Raw genomic sequence first — 26499 nt, 5'->3', positions numbered from 1 at the left:
CCGAGGATGCGGTCAGGATGTGACGTATGACTGATGTTAGAGAATTAAAGTTTAACATTCTCACCAGTGTCCAATGTGCACTGGTACGTGAGTTTTACGCCTTTTTTTTAAAAATTTTTTTTATTAAACATAGCGGGACTTGTTCAAACCTGTCTTAGAAAACCACGGAGACCAAAACAACATGGTGTGTGAGAAGCAGCCAGTCTTGGTGAGAGCTATCCGCTCCTGACAGACCCGATCCTGGGTAAGAGAAGCCTCTGAATAGCTGTTAGCCCGGGGTCATGGCTGACACAGTTCAGCTCTTTGAGGGTCGGTCGTTGTTGTCAGTCCTTTAAAGTCCGTGAATGGATTCTTTCGGCTTCTTCATGTCGGCGGCTGACGCAACCTCACCTCATCTCATGTCGATAGCTAACAGGCTAACTGAAGCTAGCCTCAGGTTCACCTTAGCGAAGACGAAAGAAAACACTTTTGATAATTACAATAATGGAGTAATTATAACTTTAACGGTAAATGAAAACATCTGTTGCTGTTGTAATCATAACTGAATTGTAATTGAGTTCAGATAAATTACTTTGTAATTGTAATTGGCATGAAAATTCGATAAAAACGTATCCATAACAATTTAAATACACGCTAAACTGCTATAACTTACAGATATATGGCTTACACATACGTAGTAGGGCTGGGCGATTTTGCCTAAAAAAAACTAAATAAATTCCGATTTTTAAAAAAGAAAAATTCGATTCGATTTTTTTTTTAAATTGCATTTAATGACTGCAGACATCAGATATATTGTTAAACGTGCAACTTTATTTTTGTGTTTGTCCTGAAGAGTTAAAATGCATAGAACAATCCCTAAATAAAAAGTAAATGAGGCTCTGTCATTCAACAATTTCAAGCTTTAAACCAGGTTTAAGCAAAAGTGCAACAGCAACTTCACAGTAGCTTAAATGTTCTGATTAAGAAATCAGGTAACTACATATTTTATAACATAACATTACAGACTCTTCCTTTAGTATCTCAGCATAGTGCAATAAAAAATTGAATATGCCTGTGGCACACATATAGCCTACTCAAAGGGTAAACAAAAAGGGGGCTGGCTCACATCGGAATGCGAAAAAGTCCAGAAAAACTGTGTTGGGAAAAAATAAAGTAATATATATATATATATATATATATATATATATATATATATATATATATTTATTTTTTTTAACTCGAATTTGCAAAATAAAAATCATTTTTATCTACAAATTCGGTCAATCGATTTTTTGCCCAGCCCTAATACGTAGTTAACATGTGTTTAATATCAAGTTTTTCTCCATCTGTTCGTTCTCTCGAAAATCATTTTACCATTTTTTTTTAAATAATTGCAACCAAGATGTATACGAACTGAAAAAAGGCTCGAACGCCTACATCAAAATTATTAATCACAATATTTTCATGGAAAATAGTAATTGGTTTTCAGGGGAAAATATCAATTCTAATTGTAATTGGAAAGAATGATGGTCACCATAATTATAATTGAGTTGTAATTGAACATGGATCATCAAAGGCATAATTGTAATATAAAAAAATAATTAACATTAACCCTGCTTTTAACCCATGCAAATCAAACTAAATAGTAGGGCTGGGCAATATATTGAGAATTGAGGTGTATTTTCTATTTTGGCTATATTTAAAATGACTCGTGTGTATATATATATATATATATATATTTTTTTTTTATAGCCTATTTTGTATTTAACTACTCATGTTAGGAGTCACTGCTTTCACTACTTCTCAGAACATCATGAAAAGCTCAGTTAAATGGATTGTTGAGTTCGTCCTAACACAGACCTCCCCCTAAACAAGCCACACTACAGAACTCACTCACACGTGCTGTCCCTGATTGGTGAAAAAGCCAAAGGTGGCACATATTGTGCAGCTGTTTGTTAATAAATGAATTGTCTTTCTGGTCAGACTTGATTTCAATAAAAAATATTGAGATTTATATCTTATCAATATATTGCCATTTTGAGAGAAAATATTAAGATATGAGTTTTGGTCCACGACCCAGCCCTACTAAATAGCTTCTATTTCTCCCTGCTTGCTCTGTGTATGCTTTGTCTCCTTTATGTTTATGTGATAGTAGTAATGTATGTAATGATAACTAAATAACAGAGGGGGACAACTTTAATTCGGCCACAAAAATGTGATTTTCTAACCTAAGGGCATTATTGATTTACTAAAACATAGATTATAATGAACATTCAGGACAATAACAAAATAAATAACAGTGACGTTTTAAAACGAGTTCAGTAATAATGTGAACTTTGCTATACTCAACATAGATATGTAAGTGTATGAATTTTAAATCACAGACAACTGGTGATATTACAGTTCAATATTGAGGATTGAAGAAATGACACGCAAAGTAAGTGATGCTCAACATGTGGTTTTTTTCTTTCATTTTTATTATTATTCTCCTTGAAAACCTTAAAAGTTGGAAACATTTGAACCCCCTTTTACCTATTTCCTTTGGCCTACTAGCTCATATTATCAATAATATTAGGGTAGACTCTAATACACCATATTTCAAATAAACAACCACTGTAGGAAAGCCCTGTTATATAAGGGTTTAGTTTCACTTTCAGTTATGTTGTGACTAGCCCTTTGAGGAACGTATTTTAGCAGAGTTCTTCCTGCTGCATGCTTGAGCAGAGTAATTGCATGTTGACCAGCTGCAGAGCTGCATGTGTGTGTTTCTCTCCTGTTCCATGGAAGATGTGTGTACATGAGTAATGTAAGTCGTGGCTGATTGATGTTATAACTCATGACAGTGCATCTTCTGATTTACGTTATAATTTCTCTTGCTAATTGTTTATGTTGATTATTGCCACCCATGGTCATTATATTTGCATTATATGAGTGTTTGCTTGTGAGTTAAGTGCTTTATGATGCTTTGTGTGTGTTATTACTTATGCAACTTGTTTACCAAGCGTTTTAGCTGCGTTTCTCCTGCCATGTTTCAAGACCACTAGCAACAACGTTCCTTGTGTTGGCCTGCAGGCTAGCTTTGGCTTTGAGAGGGGCGGGGTGGATGGGAGGAGCTTACATGTGTGTGGACTAAACAATAATTAATAATGTGTGTGACAAGCTTTATTATTTGTAGATGTTCAAAATAGTAGGTTTGTTTTATTTAGCAAAATCTTTTTTTTTTTTTAATTTTCTTTAAATAATCGTTTTTTCTCGATTTAGTTATTTTTGTAATTGTTGGGTGTAATTAATAATCAAAATCATAATCAAATTTTGATTAATTGAGCAGCCCTACTACGAACTGAGATATGTAGACTAAATTCTTTACTTATTACTAAATGTTTCTTTAAAAATGTGTTTCTTGATTCTTCTTTCATGAAGATAATGTGCCCTGCTACAAAGCTAAAACTGTCCAGACCTGAGTTAAGAAATACAATGACTGATTGTTTCAGAATTCACATAAATTTGGCATCTGCAGATTTCCACTTCACAGTCATACCTGCTACTGGCAGCAATTCTTTTGTTTTGCATTGTGACTTTGTGTCATTCATTAATTGTCTTCTGATTTTAGTTCTTTCTGTTGTTAAAATCTGTTTTTAGTGTACATTGGTTAAACTGAAGCAGCATACAGTCGGCTGTAACACCCAGGGTGAAACTGGACTCGTCTGACTCAGTGTCGCACTCAAAGATGGAGCTGGCAGCGGTGAGTCCTGTTACAGTCTGTCTTTGTCCTCACACAGAGGACTCAGTGACAGCTAGGTTATTGAAACACTTCCAGGCTGAGTCATTAAAGAAAAAACAGCAAGTCAGTGCAGAAATTAGTTACACTTTTACTTTTGGATCAAGCTTTAAAGGATATGTTATTGAAATAAATACAGTATGATCTTGTATGTGTCACTGATTGTGTTTTAGGTTTATGCAAGAATGGTTCAGGATCTCAGTTCCTTTTTTTTTTTACTACCATGTTTGCATATGTTGTCTGTTGTATTTATGTTTTGTTCCTGGAAATAGAAGAAGAAGAATTAATTAATACTATGTTTATTCTTTGCCTTAATTGTGACTATTTTGTGTGCGTGCGCGCGTGCGTTCCAAATATCAGTTATCAGCCACCTTAAGTACTAATAATTGGTATTGGCCCTGAAAAAAACCATATCAGTCTCTTATACAGTATATATATATCCAATGACTTGCCTGTATTTAAAGTCCCCCACCCCCCAAAACGCACACACACACACACGCCCCTCTTCATGACTCATGTTGCTTGACAAAGATGCAATTTAACAGTAAGCTTCACAGTGGAGAAGAGAGCGAAATACAGATGTGTGCATGTGTGTCTGAAAGATAAAGATAGAAAACGGCGGCTGGATTAAGCTTTGCTCGCACTGTGAAACTAAGTGGGGGTGGAGGGACGCTGAGAAGCAAGAGAGAGAGACATTGTTGGAGGGTGAAGCTTTGTGTGAGAGATGGAGGTGCATTTAGAAACATGTTATTTTGCACAGCAGCTTCCCACAGAAGGAGAGAGGTAAAATAGGGCAAAATGCAAGAGAAACCGGACTCTCAAGGCAGAATCTTTGGTAGCCTGGGGAAGGTAGGAGCTGTGTCTTTGTGTTTAAAGTGATAAAGTGGCACATGTGTCTGAACCACACACTATACAGGTTTGTTGTTTAGTTACCTTTTATCATTTATTATTATCAATTTAATGCATTTGGTTTGAAGCCTGACTTAGATTTAATCTGTTTATGAGACACAGATAATGTTCTGTGGCGTGTGTGTGTGTGTGTGTGTGCGCGTGTGTGTGTGCACTGTCTCTACACATTTCCATCATTTTTGCTGGCAGGAACCTGACCTATGCAAATGTTACACTGGCATATTGAGGTCATTGTCCTGTCTCTGTGCACTCTCTTATATTTGTTAATGTAAAGGTTTTTATTCACGGACTCAATGTCAATGTGATCTTCCACTTGCATTCGACACGAGGTGACCAATGGTCAGAGAAGATTTTAAATCCCACATTAATTGTCTCAGGATTGTTTCACTGTTTCTGAACCTTTATGTCATCCACTTTATTTTCCTCTTTGTCTAAACAACCTTTTTTTTTCCTCTCTTTTTTCCTCTCTGCGCCATTTCGGTGGTGTGGATTTTCTCCTTCACTCCTGTTTGGCCAACCCTCTGCATCCTCAGGCTCACCCAGCTCTCAAAGCCTTCATGTGCGGCTCCCTCAGTGGCACATGCTCCACGCTGCTCTTCCAGCCTTTGGATCTGGTCAAAACCCGACTGCAGACCCTACAGAACAATGCCAAACCAGGGTATGTGAGCACACATACTGTATGTAAAGGATCAACATGTCAGTGCATACACTTTAGATCTGTTGAGCTTTTTGTCTCCCTCTTCTGACAGTGAGAGGAGTTACAAAAATACTGTTGGCTGTTGGGCTTTTCCAGAAAGTTCACACTTCCTATTGTGTTCACGGATCGATACGACACAATGTTTTTTGAAAAAGAAAAAAAAGACAAGAAATTGTTTATTTATTATTACCGGTATTATCATATTTGTTGAATTAAAATGTGTTTGACTTTGAACTCTGTATGAGCTTTTGAAGTTTCACACTGAAAATAAAATATAAATTAAATAAGCCTTTTCCTTTTAAAGTGCAAAAGCTTAAAGCCTTTTGTTTTTAACTCTATTGTATTCTATGGAAACGAGCATGCTATTGTCAGGTAATAAAAGGGCCAATCGTTAATTAATTAAATATTTAATTAAATAACCTCATTTTTGCTGCTGACCAACATCTTGTTTCTGGTTTGCTGAAGTCCCAGCGCCGAGCCCATGACACCACAATGGTGAGACGCTCTCAACAGAGAGAACTAGTGGAGTAGTACACATAAAAAATGTTTACCTTTCATGCTCCGATGCAAGTGAATCTGAGTTGCAGATAAACATTCCACTTAAAGGATCCATTCAGCCATATCCATATGAACCCTATTTGAGTCACAAAAAAGGTTCTGGTGTTATAGATGAACTAGCGACCCACTTCTTTTAGTGTGGGTAGTTTTCTAGAAGAGGACCATCATGCTGACTGAGCTGTGCTCATCAATGACATGTTGCTTTTATTTATGTTGTAGAATCACCTGACTATTATGCAGCAATTATTTCATATAGTTTTCATTTATTTAAAGAGTGAATAACTCCTGGAAATCCACTCAGAAAGCTGAAGCAGTTGTTGCTGTAGAGGCTGAATCTACTTCACATTTAAACCTATGAATAAGGAATGAGCTAATAATTAAACTCAGAGGAAAGGTAGACATATTTTTGACATTATATTGTTTCTTAGCTGTTTCGTAGCACTTAGGTTTTAAATGTTAAATAACTAACCATTTTCCCTGTTGTTGACAGGCTCAGCTATTGTTGCTAAGGCTTTAAAATGTCTCTGATGTGTCTCAGAATGCTGTCGATGAGCCGTCCTCTGGTGTAATCTGTCTTAAATAACACACACTGGGAGCAGAGCAGGACAAACTTAGCATGCAGTGTTTCTGGTCTGTATCAGGCTAATCACACCAGCACAGTGTAATCACACTGTCAGGCTGCTGAGTCGTAATTTACACCGCGAGGGAGCTGAAAAAGAAAAGTCACAGTCAAAATGCAGGGTTTTATTTGATCCTTTTTACATATGTGAGCTTTGCCATAGCTGCTGGGGAATATTTCTGTGTGCTGTTCCTGACTATTTTGTCTCCTAGTGACAACCATTTGATGTAATTTATAGTGTTTTGTTACACGCCTTTAGGTAACAACGCTGCTTTTTTTTGTGTTGCAGTGCACCCAAGGTGGGGATGTTCACCGTCTTCATCAACGTCATCAGGACAGAGAAATTCTTCAGTCTGTGGAAAGGAGTTTCACCAGTGAGTAGGGGTGTTACGATACACTCAGCTCACGAGACGAGACAAGACACAATATTGGGTTCACGAGAACGAGACGAGACGAGATTTTAAGAAAATTACAATGACAAAATATACGACCAACAGACTTTTACTTAACCGAGTTAAACATGCATTTTGAAATGTTTTATGATAACTTTTTACATGCATGATGTAAGCATGAGCTTTTAATACACTTCTTCTTTCACAAATTGAAACTAAAGCTAAAATTTATAAAAGTTAAAATAAAATGATATATTTCTTTTTTTCAAGTGCAATCAATATTATGTGCAAAACCAAATCAAAGTTCTACTCAGTCATTACAGAATACAAACAGAGCCTGACCAAGTATGTCATTAACAACATGCTGCAACTACACAGCCACGTTCTTTTAACTGTTAATAAACTTCTTCTTCTACAAATCGAAACTAGAACTAAAATATACTCCTCCTCTTCTTCTTTTCCTTCTCCTGCTTTAGTTTCTGGCAGGCTAGACCAGGGGTCTGCAACCTTTACTCTCAAAGGAGCCATTTTGCCTAATTTCGCCTGGATTAAAGTCCTTCTGGAGCTGAAAAAATACCTTCTCGATGAAGACAATACAGTGTATAAAATTATAATATTGAATAATTTTATGATTGGAAGGGCTACAAAAAATAACTTGAGGTTGATAACGCGATCATGTCGGCGACACATGCTAATTGCTAATTTCTTGCAACATATCAAGCATGCATACAAAGGTGGCATGTTGGCAGTTAAATTAATCTTTACCTACACAAATACAATCTCTATTTTCTTCCAGAATAGTGTTTTTGTTAGTTTAGTTATCTTACAAGGGATTTAAAACTTAAGGTTTCCTTGCAGATGCAAGGAAAGTTAATGGTCTGTAGAGGTTGCAGGAGCTAAAGTTGGAAGGTGGCGTTATTGCACAATGTGATTTATTTTTAGGTTAACAAACTGCTTTATCATAATTTTAATCATCGATACCCTCTGTAAGAAATAACAATTCATTATTTACATTTTTTTTAAAGCTACGGGGAGCCATTGTTAAAAATTCAAAGAGCCACATGAGACTCCAGAGCCGCAGGTTGCAGACCCCTGGGCTAGACATAGCAAAGCTGCATTACTGCCCCCACAGGTCACACATAAAAGTTTGGATAGCTCAAACAAAAAAAAATCTTGCAAGACAGATTTTTAACGCAACAAGAAATCTCTGAGTTTAATCTTGCAAGATCTCATGACACGTCCCTACCAATGATTCACTCATGTGCCCTGCTCCTACAAATACTCCTTGGTGCCTGTTTGCACGAAGGCCGTAGTTGCAGTAATAATCAATTAAGAAGCCTTGGCCTGATTTTAGCTGGTGTGATTATGCATCACTTTTACATGCGCCCCAACAACCTGAGCATCTGCCTGCCTTCTTATGACAAAGGCCAGTTGGAGTCAACAATCTTCCAACACTGAATGCCTTTCACTCTCTTTCTGAAAACAAACACTTTTGAGTGATTGTTCAAAAACGCCTAGGATGGATTATCTTGTTGGCTTTAAGGCACTGATGTGAATGTCACACACATGACTAATGCTTTTTTACCGCCTTAGATAAACTCACAGTGACTCAAACATTTATGAGCAGTTTTTAAAACTTTTTTTTCCCTCTTCCTGGACAGTCATTTGTGCGCTGTATCCCCGGGGTGGGAATCTACTTCAGTACATTCTACTCCCTGAAGCAGCACTTCTTCCTGGACCGAGCACCCAATGCTGGTGAGGCGGTCCTCCTTGGAGCAGGGGCCCGAACTGTGGCCGGGGTCTGCATGCTGCCCTTCACTGTCATTAAGACACGCTTCGAGGTAAAACGCAACAACAATCAACAAATCACAAAACCTGCCAGTCTTATCTGACAACAATAGACATTATTTTGGAGTGAAATATAGCAAAATTAAGTTAGTATCTGGGTTTAATTCTGGGATGGATCAACAATTCAAATGTAGCTTTAACTGAGTTTGAATGTTGATGGACTAGAGACTTCTAAACAGGAAAATTATACAGTTTAAGAACCAACAAAACAGTTTTACTAGTAGTTACTGTGGACTAAAATAAGCACTTTTATTTTATCTGGAGGGATAAAAATTGATTAGATTTTAATGTTTTACAAACGAGAGCAAATAACAACTATTAGGTAAAGAAAAAACGGCAGCACTTTACTTGGAAGTTTTATACACAAGGCTGACACTACACTGTCGTCAGCATGAATAAGGTGTCATTAAGGCTGTCATTAAGTGTTGTTTATTACCCTAATGTTCAGATGTTAGAGTTGTCACTAAAGCAAAAAAATAGCTTTAAAGTCACTGACAGGGTTTTTTTTACAAAAAGGCTTTTTTTCTCAGCTTTTTGCTCTGAAACTGAAGATCGTTCAAAAAAAAAATTTTCTTATGGAGGTAGAGGCTTCAATCTTTTAGAATCTGGTGTCAGAGTTCAGATAGTCATAGTAGAAAATATTCTGTAGGTCTTTAAAATCAGTCAAAATGCTCAAAAAACTGCTGGCACTGAGGGGGGTAGAAAATCTGAAAATGGCTGGCACTGAATGAGTTAATGACTTCATGACACCTTATTCATGCTAATGACAGATATTGACAGCGTAATGTATAAAACTTCAAGAGAAGTGTTACCGAATAATTCCTTTTCTTTTGGTCCAGCAGATTTTGCTCATTATTATTCACATTTGTTGTCTACTTTGGTGACGCAAAACATTTTCCTCAACACACTTTTATCCTGTACCTTTCCACTAGTGTTGCAGTCTTAATTGACAAACATCATGTAAAAGCAGTTTCACGGCTCTCTGTTTGCACCTAAATGTAGCTGGAGGTGGATGATGTTTTGTGACTAGAAAGCCAATGAACCTGTTTGGTCATTTAACTCTGTGTTCCTGTTGTTTCAGAGTGGCTCTTTTAACTACGTGAGTGTGGCTGGAGCGCTGAGGAGCATGTATGAGACGGAGGGCTTCAGGGCTCTGTTTTCTGGGCTGACGGCCACGTTACTCCGAGATGCTCCATTCTCTGGCATCTATGTCATGTTTTACAGCCAGGCCAAGAAAGCGCTGCCTCACAGTAAGAGCCCCCCGCCATCAGCAGACCAGTAATCTGTTGTTATTATTCAGTAAGGGTGTAAGAAAAAATCAATTTGGCGATGTATCGGACAGTTCACAGCGCGATTATCATATTGATCCAAAAAATGTCCAAATCTATTTTTCTATCAGGTTTTTTAACAAATTTTTTTAAATTGCGCTAACATACGTAGCATGTAAACGTCAGGTCAATAGGTGTCAGTGAACCACATCAGACCTTTTTAAACTACCTCATTCCTCAATGCATTTTAGCTTGGAAGTTGTTTGTAAAAAAAACAAACAAAAATCATACAGGGCACATATATAGATTCAACGGGTTTCTTTTTTTAAGAATTTATTAACTTATCAGAATCTGTATTGTTTAGTATTGCGATATATCAGTATATTTCATATCGTGACATGAAAATCGTGTGCAATGCACACCCCTATTATTCAATACTTAACTGAAGTAGCAGCTGGTCATTTGTAACTTTTCCTTCCTTTGACCTGATACTTGTACAGTAATAACAAATCTCGGTTTCCTTTCCTTTCAGCGGTGACCTCTGCGCCGTACGCTCCACTGGTGAACTTCGGCTGTGGTGTGGTTGCAGGTGTAATGGCATCGTTGGCTACACAGCCAGCTGATGTGGTGAAGACTTACATCCAAGTCAGGCTGTCACACTGCAGCACCTCAGAGGCTATTCGCTGCATCTACACGGTCAGTGTGTTTGTGTCTTTGTGTGTGTACCTCACCCAACTCCAAGAGTGGAATAATCTCACTTAATGATGTCTTCACATTCCCACATAACATAATACTAGGAAAATGCTGGCTTTCAACGTTTTTCTACAATGTAAACAGATCTCATTATATTCTGTTTTAAAATCAGTAAGGATTTAAAATAATTAATTACATGTCCTTTCTTATTGTCTTTTTTATACAATTTGACAGAAACATTTTGTGTTATTTTTTTATATTTCTAGAAACAGTAACTAATAATTAGTAACATTTATTTCAGAGCAGAATAAATAATTATTTTTATCTTGAGACTTTAAAGAGTAACTAAACCCCAAAATCACTTTCTCTGCTGTATACTATACTGTATTTTGGTATGAAGTAGTGCTGTTGTTTGATCCTGATCCAACTCTCAACATTTTAGTCAAAATATTTCAATTTGACATATTTAGGAGTAAAATGTCAGAGTGATTGCCCTCTATGGGTTGAAACTAGGGCTTAATTATTTTGGAAAATAATGTATTTGCGATTTTTTTTTTTTTTCCTCAATATTGCGATTGCGATTTAATATGCGGTTATTTTTTAAGGGCCTCTTGTCATGTATTTTTCAATGAACACAAGCAATAAATCAATCTGTTTCATAATAAACAATTTCAGATTTATTTAAACTTTAAATAAATATAAAACACAACATTTAAAGCACAGACTATAACAATAAAACAAACAAATCTGTGGCTTTACCTCTTCAACATATTTAACTAACTTCACGTTTCATGAGACATGTGGACTGAATTTTTTTAACACTCTCTGAACTTAACAGGACAGCACAAGACAGGAGAAGACAAAAAAATTGCAGCCTTTGTAATTAAAAAATCACGTTTTATGTTATTGCGATAATATCGCAAATGCAAATAATTGTTCAGTCCTAGTTGAAACTCGGCTATTATAATTTATTTTTGCTATTGGCTGAGAACAGGATCATGTGATGTTTTTGGACCATTTTGTGTCACAAACAAGCACTGTTAGCCCCTCCTCTTTTATAAAAACTGACACCTGTGGGCTCTACAGTCTGTGGTGAGTAGGTTGGACTGAGAGAATCAGAATCAGAATTCCTTTATTGATCCCAGGGGGAAATTGCTTTTGTTACAGCCACAGAACACATCACAAATAAAGAATAAAAACATGAACAAAGAAGAATAAACAGTAAATAAGTATATAATTAAGTAAAGACTGTTAAAAATAGGGGTCAGAAACACACACATTACAGTAGTAGAAAAATGTAGGATAGATAATAATAATAATAATGATAATAATGATAATGATAATATACAAATATATACCAATATGATTCAGATATTCAGATATTTACAAAATAATATAAGAGAAGAGTGAATAGAGGTATATTGAGTAATGAGTTGCTAGTTATCATAGCATGGATTATTCATTGGAGATTTTATAGTATAGACTGGGCGTAGCTTAACTGCTCCTGGAGCCCCGCCCATAATCAAGGCATTTTTTTATTTCCCTCCTAGTGGCAGGTCAGGAGAAAACAGGGGTTTAGTTACTCTTTAATAATAATAGTTTCCACAACTTTGAAGGATTTAATTAATTGTTGTGTAAGTGTAAGCTGCTCTGTCTTTCCCTCAGGAGCATGGTGTGAGCGGATTCTTCCGTGGAGCTGTTCCCAGGTCTCTCCGACGCACTCTGATGGCTGCTATGGCTTGGACTGTCTATGAACAGCTGATGGCTCGAATGGGTCTGAAATCCTGAAATGCCAAAAAGCAGAAGTTATACGAGAGAGAGAGAGATACTGATAACTCAAGAGAAGATTTATTTTTCCACTGAAAGAAAAAAAGAGCTCAGTGAGCGTATTAACCTGCACTATAAGATGCTGGTCATGGAAACCATGTGTCTAAAAAAAAAAAAATGCATTTGTTTAAATGTCTGTGAACATGTGCCTGTTTGTGGCCGTGGGTGCTGTTACACTTGACTCAGTCCCGTGTAGGTTTTGGACAATAGTGACACTTCCTGTTTGTGTTGAAACCCTGATGGGGAAAAACAGCTCTGCATTTATAAAAGGTTAACCTTTCACAAATCAAACATTACAAGTGATCAACTGTGTGGAAACTTTTCTACAGACTTCGACAATCAGCAGAAAATGAAGAGTTTGGTTAATATTTCCAGCTATGTCGCATTTATCCAAGCAACAAACTTTTGAATTGACCCTTTAATTTAGGGGGGATAAAAGGAGTTGGTCATAGACTTTCTGTTTCAATAGCCCTCAAACATATGGCTTTGTTACACTTTGATCAACCATGGTACATTTATGAAGCTTATGGTCATCAAAATGAGGCACAAATCCCTTCCTTTAAGTTTTATTAGTCAGTATTATTGCTCAAATATTTTGTGGCTTTTATAAAGTGCCTAGTGGAGTTTCTGATTAATGTGTTATGAATTTAATAAATGCACCATGGTGGGGTGTTTTACTTGTTGTTGTGTTCACACTGGAGGGATGGGATTCACTGTTTTCTGTTGATCATCTGTGGGAAGACAAAAAAACTATTATGAAATGTGTGCGCTCAGAAATGACTCCAAAAAGCACTTTTATCCATTAACAAAAGCACTTTGAACAGTTTGTTTTTGCTTATCCTCCATTTGAGAACGAGCATTGTCAGGTAGTTTGAAATTGCAGGATGAGCTTGCAGGTGAAGCATTGCTTAATCATTTTATAGAAGTTTATAAGACAACCTTCTACTGAAGGCTGGATTTTTGTCATTTTTTAGTCAGTTTGTAAATGAATATCTGAGAAAATGTGGCTGCTAACAAAAAAGGCCAATTTGTTCACTGTGCATTATTAAATGTGTCTCTTTCTGTTGCTGTTATTTATTCATGTCAGTAATATTTATTTTAAAAAAATGAAAAGAAAAAAGACATTAGGACTAATTGATTAGTGTCAGTCGTGAATAGTTTGTAATGGACGACTGAGTCAATTGTTTTGCTCCTAAAAAATAAACTTGAGGTAAAATTTGTCACAGAGAAGTCGTTGATGTTCAGTTTTTTCATTTTGTGATCCAAGAGAAGAAATCATTTTATATGACTGAAGTGTTATTCCACTGAAGTGTTTTTGCTGAAGCTGTTTTTTGCATATTTAAAGTTACAACACAAGATGAGGCGTTTACCTTCACTAACTAATAGTAGCAGATGAGAATTGTGAAAATGTCACTGTGTATCTTTAATGTTATGATGTGCCATAATGCTCACCTGGAAGGTCTGACCTGTTGATCATTATTGTCCTCATTTGACCTTGTTTGTTGCTGTGCTGCAAAAATGTAGTGTAAATATTTGTGTACATGTGTGTGGTTTGACAGACAGTGTGCCTGCCTGTTTGAATTTTTGGTAATAAAGTTTCTTTATGTTCTCAAAAGATACTTGCATATTCTGTTGTGGATTTTTTAAAAATTAAATGAAAACTAAAGTCGTTTTTTTAAATTTTGTTTAATTTTATTTTTTTATGGATGCTCATTACTGCCAATTATAAAAAAAAAAAAAACTAGGAAAAGTAAAATATTTTTTAGAAATCTAGTATTGAGATAAAATCTCATAATTACAAGATAGTATCTTAGAATTATGACTTAGCATCTCATAATTATGACTTAAGATTGTTTTATTATTTTACTTTTCCTAGTTTTTTTTTTTCTTCTTTTTTTTACTGGTAGGAGTGGGCTTCCATAGTTTTATACCAGTTGAAATAAAATCAAAATAAAAGAATCGTGAAATGACTGCCAATATTTATTTATTTTTTTTTACCAATCGAGCTCCAACATCTCCATCATCTGGTCCAGATATTCAACCCTTAAGCGATATAAAAATATTATTAAAAGGGGGGGGAAACAATAGATTACACAAGTTATAAAGCTATCTAAGTACAGGACGTAAGTTATATAATGGCACGAAAATAAACCACCCCCGATTGGACTCGAAGCCACAATCCCCGAGTGTATACATTAGCTTTGTATAAGCATTTCCAGTTGCTAGGCAACTGACAAATCAAGCTACTTGTGGTCATATCAATCTATTTCCGATTTAAAGGCACAGATTTTTAGTCTTCAAAATAAATGTCCAATCATCTGCAACGTTTTTAAATTATACTTAATGTTAGCAAGTTTCTGACAATAATTAAATTATTTTTTAAATATTTTTCACTTAGAAGGCAATTATGGGATACGTATGTCAGCACCTTTCTTAGAACACTGTCATTGTTTGTCTTTTTGTAATTTTATTCTGAAGTTCTGGGATGAAAAGGAAACATGCATATTACCGTTAGCTTTGTTGCTTCCTAACTAGCCATTAAAGCTCTGTTTGACTTGGTCGGCCGCCACGCTTCTAAACTTATTGTTTTTCTCCTTTAGCGGCAAATAACGTTAGCCATTTGACGAGATAATATATTCCTACTTTTAATATATTTTTTAACAAGTACTACGAGAAGGGAATCAATATAACTACAACACACGGCGTGAATAGCGACGAGAACTATGCTAGCATCGGTGTTTAGATAGAGGAGAACATCGACTGTTGACGTGATAAAGTGTGAGCTCACTGCTAGCTGCACATCAGGAAAGGACTCTGAAAATGGTCAGTGCTTTTTACATGGATTTGTCTCACAAAATTCTGCATTTGGCTGACAAATTAACCTGCTTGTGTTTGAGTTTTTCAACCTTGCGGTCGTGACTCCATGTTGGGTCGCCTGGGATTCAAATGGGGTCGGCTGTAATGTCGAGGAATTGATTAAAAAAAAAAAAAGAAAAACTGATTGTAAATGTAGATTAATCTTTTTCATATTAAAACGCCACACACAATCTTAAACAAGTGTATTTTATTCAGTAACTTTTAAGTATAAACTTAGTTCAAATTAAATCTGAAAGTCTGAAAATGTATGAGCTGGCACATCTTTGAACGTTGGCCACTAATTCTGGCTACTCTGTATTTGTAACACAGTATAACAAGCGGTAAACAAGCAAAAGTAATTCTAGAAAAGAAAAATGTATTAGGGGTTGCCAGAAATTTGTGATAATAAAAACTTATGTACTTGTTGATCATCTGCAATATTATAGAGACACGTTCCACCGATCAAATGGAGATTATAAAGTCAAACACGTAAATATCAAGTTGATACAAGTCTTTTTCCCCCACTCCTGACAGATCCTCTCCCGCTTAAAGCCTGCTGTGGGGAGAGAGTCGCTGGTGAGCGTCAGCGAGAAGAAAAAGAAGAACAAAACCAAGATTCCCAGTCTGGAGGAGTATCTGCAGCAGAGGGACTACCTTGGTGCTTTAACTCTGTTGGAGGTACACTAGCACGGAAAGCCGTTTGAGCATTCATTTGATATCAGTAAAGCTCTACTAGTACACACATTTGAGTACATGTACTCAATTTTTGTTTACTAGTGCACGATTAGTTACACTTTAGCAAAAAGTGTCATTAGTAAGCCTTATATGCTAATAAAAGGGTGGGTAAAAGCATATTCAGGCTTGACATTGGCTTTGGAAATTATTAGAACCAATCAGGGAACTGGATTTGGCTATAACCCCTCCTACTACATTTCTTGCTTTGTTACTAGTAGCACTAATAAAGTTTTGAGTTTTTACTAGTGACATATTTTAAGTCTACTAGTACTAATAGTAACACAAAATTGGCTACTTGTAAAGAATTTTGCTTTACTTCTAAAGTATACTCACACATGAGTAAAATGTTGTTAAAGCAGAACTAAGTAACTTTTTCACCTTAATAAATCCTTCTCGTAGGCCATGTGAGGGTAATACAAGTGTTTATGGGGGAATTGGGGGGTATTTTACCCTCCCTGCTGTCTCAGGTCAGAAAACAGCACTTGCAACTTTCCTGTCTCTGACATGGTGGCAAGACGTACTGCTTTACTGCAGCGCAATACAAACTAATGCTAGATTATGATCACACGGTTGTCTACAAATTCACTTTTCTCAAACTTATATCATAGCGGACCCAGCAAAATAAGGCAGAGAAGACCTTTGTCCGCGGAACGGAGCTACTCCATGCAGTGGCACGCGCACACACTCACAACCCAGCGCTCCATCTGGCAGCACACACACACAAATATCCATCCATCCATTCATCCATCCATCCATCTACCCACCCATCCATCCATCCATTTTCAGAGCCGCTTTGTCAGCACACAAACAAACACATCACACACATTTCCACACTCCCTCCCATATTACTCCCACATCTTTCATTTATTTTACTTGTCTCTCTTCCTCATAATGTTTACGTAGTCACATGGGGCTATATGTGTCAAAGCACCCTTAGTGTCACTGTTGTATTAGGATTTTTCAGTGATGGTTGCTACCGTCTTGGGAGAACAAAGGTATGCATGTAGCTGTGGGGTGGGGCAGACGGGTGGGGGGGGGTGCGGAGTTTTTACGACAGTGACATAACCAAAAGAGACCTTTAGGGGGAGCGCTAAGCGCAAGTTACTTAGTTCTGCTTTAATTAGTACCACATATTATAATATCATATATAACTTGTAGGTCTTGTAGACTGTTTTCAGTCTTCTCGTAATTCTATTAAAGCCAAAAGATTCACTAGTAGTACTAGTTGGGGTGATGCAGTAGGAGAGATTATAACCACATCCTGCTCCCTGATTGGTTCTAATATTTTTGAAAATCAATGGCAAGTCTGAATTAGCTTTTCCCCGCTCCATATTACTAGTGATACTTTTTGCTTCACTAGTAAAGTCTTCTACTCACACAATATTAAACCAAAATTGAGTATCTGGCTGTATTTCAACTTTGAGCAGTAGTGCAGCTTAACTAATGTTGAGATCAATGATGGTCATCTCTGCTTGAATTCCTCTCTATATGACCACGGTGCTGATGTGCTACACTGTCCCTTTCAGTTTCAGAGAAGTATTGGAGAGAACCAGGAGCATGCAGACTTGTGGATCAGCTATTGCGCCTTTCACTTGGGTGATTACAAGAGAGCCATGGAGGTACCATTTATGTCTGTAAATAGTAAATACCTCGATACACAAATGATTTCAAAAAGCATATGACTTATTCACCGAGCAACGTAATTTGATTTGAAGGATAAAAAAAGTGCATTTGACCACATTTGTAATGGTAATTAGTTTTTTTCTGACAGGAGTACAAAGCTCTGACGGTGAAGCCTGACTGTCCTGCAGAGGTGTGGGTCTATCTCGCCTGCACTTTGTTTTTTCTGGGGCTCTATAAAGAGGCTCAGGATGCTGCGTCTAAAGGTCAGCATCTGCCTGGAATTGAAATTACCCAATGCTCTGATGGTTTTCATAAATAATACAGTCACTCCTGAATTTATCCCTTAGGGATCATTGATATATGTCAATAACAATTTATTATTATTTGTATTAAATACTAAAAGTTACATTGTATTTGGATTTTCTTGAACCAAAACATTTTATTGTGTAGGTCATTTTATCTACCCACCTGATGGTGGGATTAATCTTTCGATCTTTGCTTCTTTTTTTTGTTAGCTCCGACGTCTCCTCTCCAAAACAGATTACTCTTTCACTTGGCGCACAAGGTTGGAAAATGTTGACTTTAAAATGCATTTTGAAACCCAAGTCATCTCTTCTTATTCCTTTAGCACCAAATGATCTGCTGCTCTCCTGTTGTGTTTCAGTTCAATGATGAGAAAAGCCTGATGGGTTTTCATCAGAACCTGGAGGATGTAACGGAGGACCAGCTCAGTCTGGCCTCCATCCACTACATGCGTTCCCACTATCAAGAGGCCATAGACATCTATAAGCGCCTTCTTCTGCAGAACCGGTATTAGTGCGTCCTTCACATCCACTCAGAGAAAGTCTTCATATTGCTGCTGTGCTACATTGTGTGTTCTTGCACACCATCAGGTTTTAGATGTCGCTTCAGTGACGTACCTGCTTTTCATCTCATTCACACCTTGTACAATGGAAAAGATTAATGAATAAAGTATATGTAAAGTATAGCCGACCTGGCATAAACTGAGGGTTTAACACCATCTCCAAGAGCTGGAGTTTTTGTGATGAAAAAGAAAAGCTGCTCAGAGCTGTTTCATGATTGGAAGATGCATTCTCTGTTTTTGCATTCACTGGTTTTAGTTGCTACCTATTCTCACATATATTTAAAATTAAATCATTAAAATGAATTAAATGAATATGTTTTACAGTTTGGATGGAAGGAGAAAAGCTCTGCACTCTTAGTGTGTTATACAGATTGGGCTTTTAGTCATGCTTGGTAAGAACATTTCTCCTGGAATATGTTAAGGTTCCATTTCTTTCGACAACTGTTCCTCAGGAAATCCTCTTTGTTCTCCTGAAATTTTTCGACTGACAAATGCCAGTCTTCTTCAGAGGCATCTGCTGATCACGTTGATGTTTCCTTGACTTCCGCTTCATAATTCCAGCAAAGTTCTTTTTGTCTTCTATTTGAATAATATGTTAAGGTTTACTTTGATTATTACGCAAGAGTCAAGGAAACATCAAAGTGATCAGCAGACACTTGAAGAAGACTGGCAGTTGTCAGTCGAAACATGTCAGGAGATCAAACTGAGTTTCCTGAGGAACAGTTGTCTGAATAAATGAAACCTTAGCATATTATTCAAAAAGAACCTCACTGGAAACATTTCACCTGATACGCCTGGACCAATGGGTTCCATGTGTGAAAAACGTAGTCTGTCATGATTCTTAATGTGCAATCAACTGCTGGTGGCCTAATTACTTGCACTCCATTGAATATCGTATTAGAAATATTCGCCTTTTCAATCTTACCATTCGTTGTCCACATAATAACCATCAGTGTTGTTAGATCAATGCATGCAGAAGCTGAAAGACAAAGTGCTGCCTTTTGTTTGGCAGAGCCAGGATGTTTTTCACAGGATTGATAATGAATGAGTCTAAAATCTGTTCTCATCCTCTGATCCTGTTTTTTTAGGGATCATTTGGCTGTGAAGGTATACGTGGCACTGTGTTACTACAAGCTCGACTATTACGATGTGTCCCAGGAGGTACTGGATGTTTACCTGAAGAGCATCCCTGACTCCACCATTGCTCTCAACCTAAAGGCCTGTAACCACTTCCGTCTGTACAACGGCAAGGCTGCTGAGGTACTGCTGCATTTGCTGTCATCATCACTCAGTGGCTCATTTTAAAAATATTATTTTAGACGATAAAGTGGTGTGTTTTTAGTAAAAAAAAAGAATGTTTTTATCTGGTGATAAGTTTGACTGTGTGTGTCTTTGTGTTAGGCCGAGTTGAAGAACCTAATCGACATCTCCTCCTGTTCTTTTGAGTTTGCTCAGGAACTTATCCGACACAACCTGGTGAGCACTTTGTAATCTCTAATCATGTTTCTGTGCACTGTACACGTGTGTCTGAGTTTGTGGTGTGATTGTAACACCCTTCTTTCTGCTGTAGGTGGTCTTTCGTGGAGGCGAAGGGGCGTTACAGGTGCTGCCTCCTCTGATCGATGTGATCCCAGAGGCCAGACTCAACCTGGTGATCTACTATCTCCGACAAGGTGTGTGACTCTGTAGCTGGTTTATTTCCTGGACCAAACAAAATGTGTAATGTCAGTGTGTGGTTGTACATTCCATCCTCCTTTGAAGAAGTTTTCTGAAGGTGCCAAAAGTGTAAGATGGAAAGAAGTCCTTGTGTATGTTTGATTTTTACACCATTACTCAATATTTTTGGAAAATGTATGTGGGGTGCTTTAAGGAATTCACTCCCTCTTGTTTTCATGCCTTCAGATGATGTCCAGGAAGCTTACAACCTCATTCAAGATTTGGTTCCTACCACACCTCAGGTGACAGTAATTTAATGAATGTTTTTTAAACATCTTTTTTCTGTTGTTTGTTTATAAAAAAAAAAAAACACACACAAATTTTAACCAGTCAGTGGCAGACTAAATAAAGCAGTTGTCTGTTTTGATTGGCTAACCAATAACACATCAGAGAACGGGTGTGCAATTTTATAAGAATACCAGATGATGTTTCATATTTATATAGCTTATTCATCACATACAAAAAACTGAAAAGTCATGTGAACAATATTAATAACAGAGTTGTTACTACTGTGTAGATGTTGGTGAACAAAGTAAAAAAACTTTAGACTTTAATTGGCGGTTAAAAATATATATAAAGAGATTGTAATTCTCACATTTTTTACAAGGATTAATACAATATAAAATGACCTCATATTTGTTGTGTGAAGACGGGCAACTGAAGAGAGCTTCAAATTGTCTGTGAAAATTATAAATATATAAGATATTGCCTTGTAACATCTATAGGGATGAACATTAAGTATTTTGTAGGTGGTTCTGCACAAAAAAACTTGGTATTGTTCTTATAATTTGAATGTTTACTAGATCTTAAAACAAGTGACACTAGTTGGGTGTTTGTCGTTTAATGATTTTTTAAAGAAATGTATTTAGTTCTTGTTGAAATGAATCTTAATAAGATTTTTGGCTGTGATGGAACAAGATAAAAAACTGAATCTGATCATTTCCTATTTTTTTCCAGGAGTATATTTTGAAAGGAGTAGTAAACGCTGCACTGGGACAGGACATTGGATCTGTGGGTATCTCAGTCTTTTAAGTGTCATATAAAGAAAGAGCTTTAGTTTGTGACTGCACTTTGATTTTTTGTTTTTTTAGAAGGAACACCTTAAAATTGCTCAGCAGTTCTTTCAGCTGGTCGGAGGCTCAGCGAGTGAATGCGGTACGCACTACACAGTATGGAAAGCAATGCTGTCGACTACATGTGAAGCAGTTATGTGCAACATTCAATGTTTTCTCTCTCAGATACTATTCCTGGCAGACAATGCATGGCCTCCTGCTTCTTCCTATTGAGACAGTTTGAAGATGTTCTCATTTATCTCAACTCAGTCAAGGTCAGTGTTGGTCTGTACATGTTTCATTCTGTTTGCTTCACAGCAGAGAACAATCATAGTTGTTTTCAAAGCGAAATAATTTTATTTTTTACAAAAAAACGTCACCTGATTTATAAGAAGTTTTTGCCTAATGTGTGTTTTAATTTATCTGAGCTGACCGTTGGTCAAAGATGTTTTGGGACAAATAATAGCTACTGTGTGCTTTATTTTCAGAGTTATTTTTACAACGACGACACATTCAACTTTAATTATGCACAAGCTAAAGCAGCAGTTGGAAACTACAAAGAAGCAGAAGAGGTGCCCTCACTGCACTAACAACAGTCCTTTACTCGTCAGGAGGACAACCAATGACTTATGTGCTAATTTTCTATTTCCGTTTGCAGCTTTTCCTGAACATTCGGAATGAAAAAATCAAGAATGACTATGTTTACCTGAGCTGGTTGGCCAGATGCTGTACGTATTTTCATACTATAATTAACATTATTGCAATGTGTTAAATATCCTTACAAGACCAGATAAGTTTGCTCATGACGGATGAGGAAGATGAACCAAAAATAAAAGTTTTTTTTGGCCATCATAATTTAGAGACTACAAGAAGAACATTATGTAATAACACAACAAATGTGAGAACAATAATGCTTCAAAGCTAGGAGATCATGGACTTACAAACTGGCTTTTGTTTGTTCTCCCTGTGCAAGCTTTAGTTTTTTTACCTTTATCAACGATCCAAAAAGAAATATGTGTATTGGCTATAATTTGACTTGGTGAGTGTGTGCATGTACAAAAGTGTGTCTTTAAACTCAATATTAAACTATTGATGAAATCTGAAAAGCAGCCTCAGATGCAACATGCTTCCAAGATATTTTAAAGCTATTTGTGTGACAAAATCCTCAACATTTTACAAGTTCGTGTGAAATCACTAAAATGTGCACCTTTAGCTGCAGTGTGGAGCAGAGTTCTTATATTATAGATTCCACCTGATGATACAACAGCACAGAAAATGCTGCATGATGAATGCACGTTGACGTATCTGTGCTGCACTAAAGCTGAGAGCTGAATTAGACTTGGCTGCCACATTTCTGGCCTCAGGCCGGTGCAGATCTTTTCTGAGCTACCGTTTGACTCAAGCAGTTCCAAGATTTTTTCTTCCTTTTTAGGCTTAATCCACGTCAACAGATCATACACTGATCCACTCGGAAGATTTAATATTTTCTGAAATTTAAATTTCACAATAACTTGCCAAAGGTCAACATATCTCTCCCTGTTGGTTTTGTTTTTATCAGATATAATGAACAAGAAAGGGCAGCTTGCCTGGGAGCTCTATCTGAAGATGGGCACGTCCTCGGACTCCTTCAGTTTGCTCCAGCTCATCGCCAACGATTGCTACAAGGTGACAACTTCCTTCTTTTCAAACTGCAAGTGTTGTACTATCTGTGGTAGCCATTTCAAATGAGAACAAAATGTAGATATTCACCTGACTGTAAGTTTGACCTTTTTATTAGTGTTTTGTGAGTAGAATAAAACCTATTGGATTTTTTTCCATGACAACAGTTTATGCGGGATGATGTTAAGTAGATATTGTGTTATTATGGGAAGGCACAAAGATTTAAGTTTGTTTTATAATGTCTAAACTGTGACAGCGTTTTGATAAGCTGCTGCTCTTTTGAGGAGTTTTTGCTCTGCAGTTGTCTTGCAAAAGTGGCCCAAGGAGGCAAAGCCGTGACCCGACACAAAGTGTTCGGGCAATCATGACTCATTGGGTTTGGTTTTTATTCGATTTGGTAACAAGAAGCTGTAATTCTTTGTATGCTGATAGACAAAGCATTCCTATCATACTTAATTTTCAAGTAATCACATGGATACATTTCTATGGTTTTATCTGTACCAGAGTATCCATTTCATACCAGTTCCCACAGACCTGACCTGCTTCTTTCAGATGGGTCAGTTTTACTATGCAGCCAAAGCCTTCGATGCCCTGGAGAAGCTGGACCCAGGCACCAACTATTGGGAGGGAAAGAGAGGGGCATGTGTCGGCAGCTTCCAGCTCATTCTGGCAAACAAGGAGCCTAAGTATGTTTCCCTCTTCCTGTGCGGAAGTGTTGGATGTAGTTTTACCACACATTTCTGTCTCGTGGTACAGGAATGCAAAACTATTTATTCATATGAATTTTGTTTTTCATTTGTATAATTGTTGCCTCACTCTTCCTCTGTCGTTTTTAAGGGAGAGGCTTAAAGATGTTCTCGTCATCCTGCGGAATTCTGGGAACCCCCAAGTTGAGTACATCATCCGAGTTATGAGGAAGTGGGCCAAAGACAACCGAGTCCTGCTCTCATGATGCCTTTCACTGAACCTTAGCTCACTGCAGGCTGATGAGGACACTTGCATACATATTCCTTGAAAACACCATTTGTTTTGTAAGTTTGTGCAAGCTTTATTATGGGCGGAGCTCCTTGAGCCCTAAGACACACCCAGTATATACTATAAAATCTCACAAGACCAATCTATGCTATGCTAACGAGCTACTCAAAGACATTTGTTTTCAGCAGATAAAAGCGGTTTAGGGGTTTAGTTACTTTTTAGGCTGGGCTACAGGACTCAAAACGCCACTCACTTTGTTCTTCTTCTTCTTCTTGTGTAAACTAGTTAAAATCGCTACTCCTCTGTTATTGGTGAATGGATCGGGCTGAAATTTGGTAGGTATAATACAAGGGGCCCCAAAAGACAATTAAAACCAATTCGATTTCTCATTTATTTGCGAGTCAAATATTACGACAGTTGGTGGTACCGAATCATTGGCACATACCAATATATAAATGGGGCCCATTACCTTGTATGTGTCACGGGGGCGCCAGGGCGACCCCTGGGGCCCCATTTTTTAAATGACTACTCCGCCGTTAGTTCTCGTTAGATCGGAATGTTTGGTATGAATGAACATGATGAGACGCTCGGAGCCCTTTTTTTTAAATAGGGTAGGGGTCTAGGGGCCCACCCCCCATTTCCGGTAATTTCCAAATTTATGGGAACGTATTCATGTGAAATATTGTTTCAAAGGTAATTCAACATAGATTACGATAATGCCTCGTACAATTTGATTAGGGGCCAGAGGGGCCCACCCCCCTTTTTAGGCAATTCCATTAAAGTTGTTTTACAATCAAAAAAACACGCACTTCCCTTTACTTGAAGCAGTGTGCTGGATCAAAAAAGGTCCAAAGTAGCTATGAAGAAACGAAGGTCCGCACCACTGCATAGTTTGCTCCCAAATTCAGTTTTTAATAAAACACCAAAAGACGTGACGTTTCGGGCTGACCGCCCTTCATCATGATTCATGTCTGATGAAGGGCGGTCAGCCCGAAACGTCACGTCTTTTGGTGTTTTATTAAAAACTGAATTTGGGAGCAAACCATGCAGTGGTGCGGACCTTCGTTTTTTCATTAAAGTTGTTTTTCTCATTTATTTGTGAGTCAAATATTGCGACAGTTGGTGGTACTGAATCATTGATACATACCAAAATATGAATGGGGCAGATTATTCCGTATGTGCCACGGGGGCGCCAGGAGGTCCAATTTTCAAAAGACTACTCTGTTAATGCTTGTTGAATTGGGCTGTAATTTGACATGGACATTATATGTCGGGGAGGGGGCCCATCCCCTTTCCGGTAATTTTTTAATTTATCGGAACATAGTTGTGATATATCGTTTCAAAGGCAATTCAACGTAGATTATGATTTTACGTCGCACAATTTAATTTGTTTTACTCGGTGGAACCAAGTCATTTTGCTGAATTCTCAGCAATGTGGTACATGCTATTCATCGCAGAGACGTTCCGCGGGCCAAGCCGTAGTTCATCAGAACTTGTTAAGCTGGCAAATGCTGCTTGAGAACCTGGACAATGAGACTAGAGTCTTAAGAAGAAGTGTAGACTGTTAGTCCACAGGTGATAATACTCGTGTTATAATTTTCAAACAATAAGGTTTTCAAGAAATGTGTCTTTTCATTTTCAATGAACATCCTTAGTCATGTACATTCAATGTATTGCATCACTTTTTATATGTTGACATTTTAGGATAATATACAAGAATTGTCAAAACCACTCATAATTAGACTGAATTTCTCTCTATTTATCTATCTTAGAGTGTGCTGAAGACCTTATAACACTATGATGGCAGCGTCACGATCCTAATCTTCATACAGTTCAATTCCAGATGCTTTTGGACATAGTAATATGTCTTTACATAAAATATCACACTATATTGTTAAAGTATATCTTTTATTAAAATGTTTTGATTTTTTTGAGTCTGACTCTTTTTTTTAATCAAAATGTTCAATCTACTGTTCACATTAGATTAGTGTGATACCTCAATCTAGACCCATGTTTGATCCTAAAGCAGCTGTGTTTTTTTTATTGCATTTGTTTATATATTCAAAATGTATTAAATGTGCTCTGACTCGCAAAACATTGTGACAGGATCTCTGAGGGACTATGGAGCCTGTGACCTCATGCATTATAAAGAAATATGTCCATGACAAAAGAACATAAATGCTACTTTATGTTGAAGTTACATTTATTCCCAATAATTATGACCTTAGTCAACAGGTGACCATTGGTGGCTGTGACTAAAACTCTACTGAGGCCAGTAGATTGAAGCAGCCCAGCTTTGGTTTTTTAGTGTGCACTGCTGCAAAAAAAGAGAGGCACAATTCAGCATTTTCCTGAATAGATGGGGATAAGAGACATCCAGTGGGAGCTGTGGAGCTCGGACACTGATTGGCCTGTCACTAAACAAGTGTACGTACGCATAGCACACACTC

The 26499-nt window shown here is 37.2% G+C and overlaps 2 protein-coding genes across 5 annotated transcripts; both read left to right on the top strand.

The window, feature by feature from the left end:
• LOC114464392 (mitochondrial glycine transporter B-like) lies at positions 1-14187 on the top strand. Of its 3 annotated transcripts, none has more exons than XM_028448525.1 (8): positions 1-244; positions 3619-3721; positions 5200-5324; positions 6830-6914; positions 8594-8773; positions 9862-10030; positions 10581-10744; positions 12407-14187. In XM_028448525.1, exons 2-8 carry the CDS (start codon positions 3707-3709, stop codon positions 12527-12529), a joined length of 861 nt encoding a protein of 286 aa, XP_028304326.1. In that variant the 5' UTR covers positions 1-244; positions 3619-3706; the 3' UTR covers positions 12530-14187. The 3 variants fall into 3 exon arrangements, with proteins under 3 accessions (XP_028304326.1, XP_028304335.1, XP_028304317.1); XM_028448534.1 differs by lacking the exon at positions 1-244 and adding an exon at positions 2654-2785; XM_028448516.1 differs by lacking the exons at positions 1-244; positions 3619-3721 and adding an exon at positions 4304-4606.
• A 920-nt stretch (positions 14188-15107) lies between these two features.
• Positions 15108-24280, top strand: ift56 (intraflagellar transport 56). Of its 2 annotated transcripts, XM_028448560.1 has the most exons (18): positions 15108-15391; positions 15959-16102; positions 17686-17778; positions 17931-18045; positions 18298-18347; positions 18447-18592; positions 19736-19907; positions 20049-20123; positions 20218-20320; positions 20550-20605; positions 21321-21374; positions 21455-21518; positions 21602-21690; positions 21904-21987; positions 22074-22143; positions 22974-23080; positions 23627-23760; positions 23912-24280. In XM_028448560.1, exons 1-18 carry the CDS (start codon positions 15389-15391, stop codon positions 24024-24026), a joined length of 1674 nt encoding a protein of 557 aa, XP_028304361.1. In that variant the 5' UTR covers positions 15108-15388; the 3' UTR covers positions 24027-24280. The 2 variants fall into 2 exon arrangements, 1 of the variants encoding a protein (XP_028304361.1); XR_003674198.1 differs by lacking the exons at positions 21455-21518; positions 21602-21690; positions 21904-21987; ... (2 more) ...; positions 23627-23760; positions 23912-24280 and adding an exon at positions 20409-20455 and having other exon boundaries at positions 21321-21375.
• The last annotated feature ends 2219 nt before the right edge of the window (positions 24281-26499 follow it).

The sequence above is a fragment of the Gouania willdenowi genome, chromosome 1 (assembly GCF_900634775.1).
Source record: "Gouania willdenowi chromosome 1, fGouWil2.1, whole genome shotgun sequence".
Taxonomy (NCBI): Eukaryota; Metazoa; Chordata; class Actinopteri; order Blenniiformes; family Gobiesocidae; genus Gouania; species Gouania willdenowi.
The sequence above is the reverse complement of the archived record's forward strand: the minus strand, read 5'-3'. Positions and strand labels throughout refer to the sequence as shown.

Excerpts from the sequence above, each read along its gene's own strand:
- LOC114464392 (XM_028448516.1), top strand. The coding sequence starts at position 4,556 with ATGCAAGAGAAACCGGACTCTCAAGGCAGAATCTTTGGTAGCCTGGGG. Across the intron at positions 6,915-8,593 it reads TGTGGAAAGGAGTTTCACCA|TCATTTGTGCGCTGTATCCC; the intron begins GTGAGTAGGGGT and ends CTTCCTGGACAG. Across the intron at positions 8,774-9,861 it reads TCATTAAGACACGCTTCGAG|AGTGGCTCTTTTAACTACGT; the intron begins GTAAAACGCAAC and ends CTGTTGTTTCAG.
- ift56 (XM_028448560.1), top strand. Across the intron at positions 18,046-18,297 it reads TCAGGATGCTGCGTCTAAAG|CTCCGACGTCTCCTCTCCAA; the intron begins GTCAGCATCTGC and ends TTTTTTTGTTAG. Across the intron at positions 20,321-20,549 it reads GATCTACTATCTCCGACAAG|ATGATGTCCAGGAAGCTTAC; the intron begins GTGTGTGACTCT and ends TCATGCCTTCAG.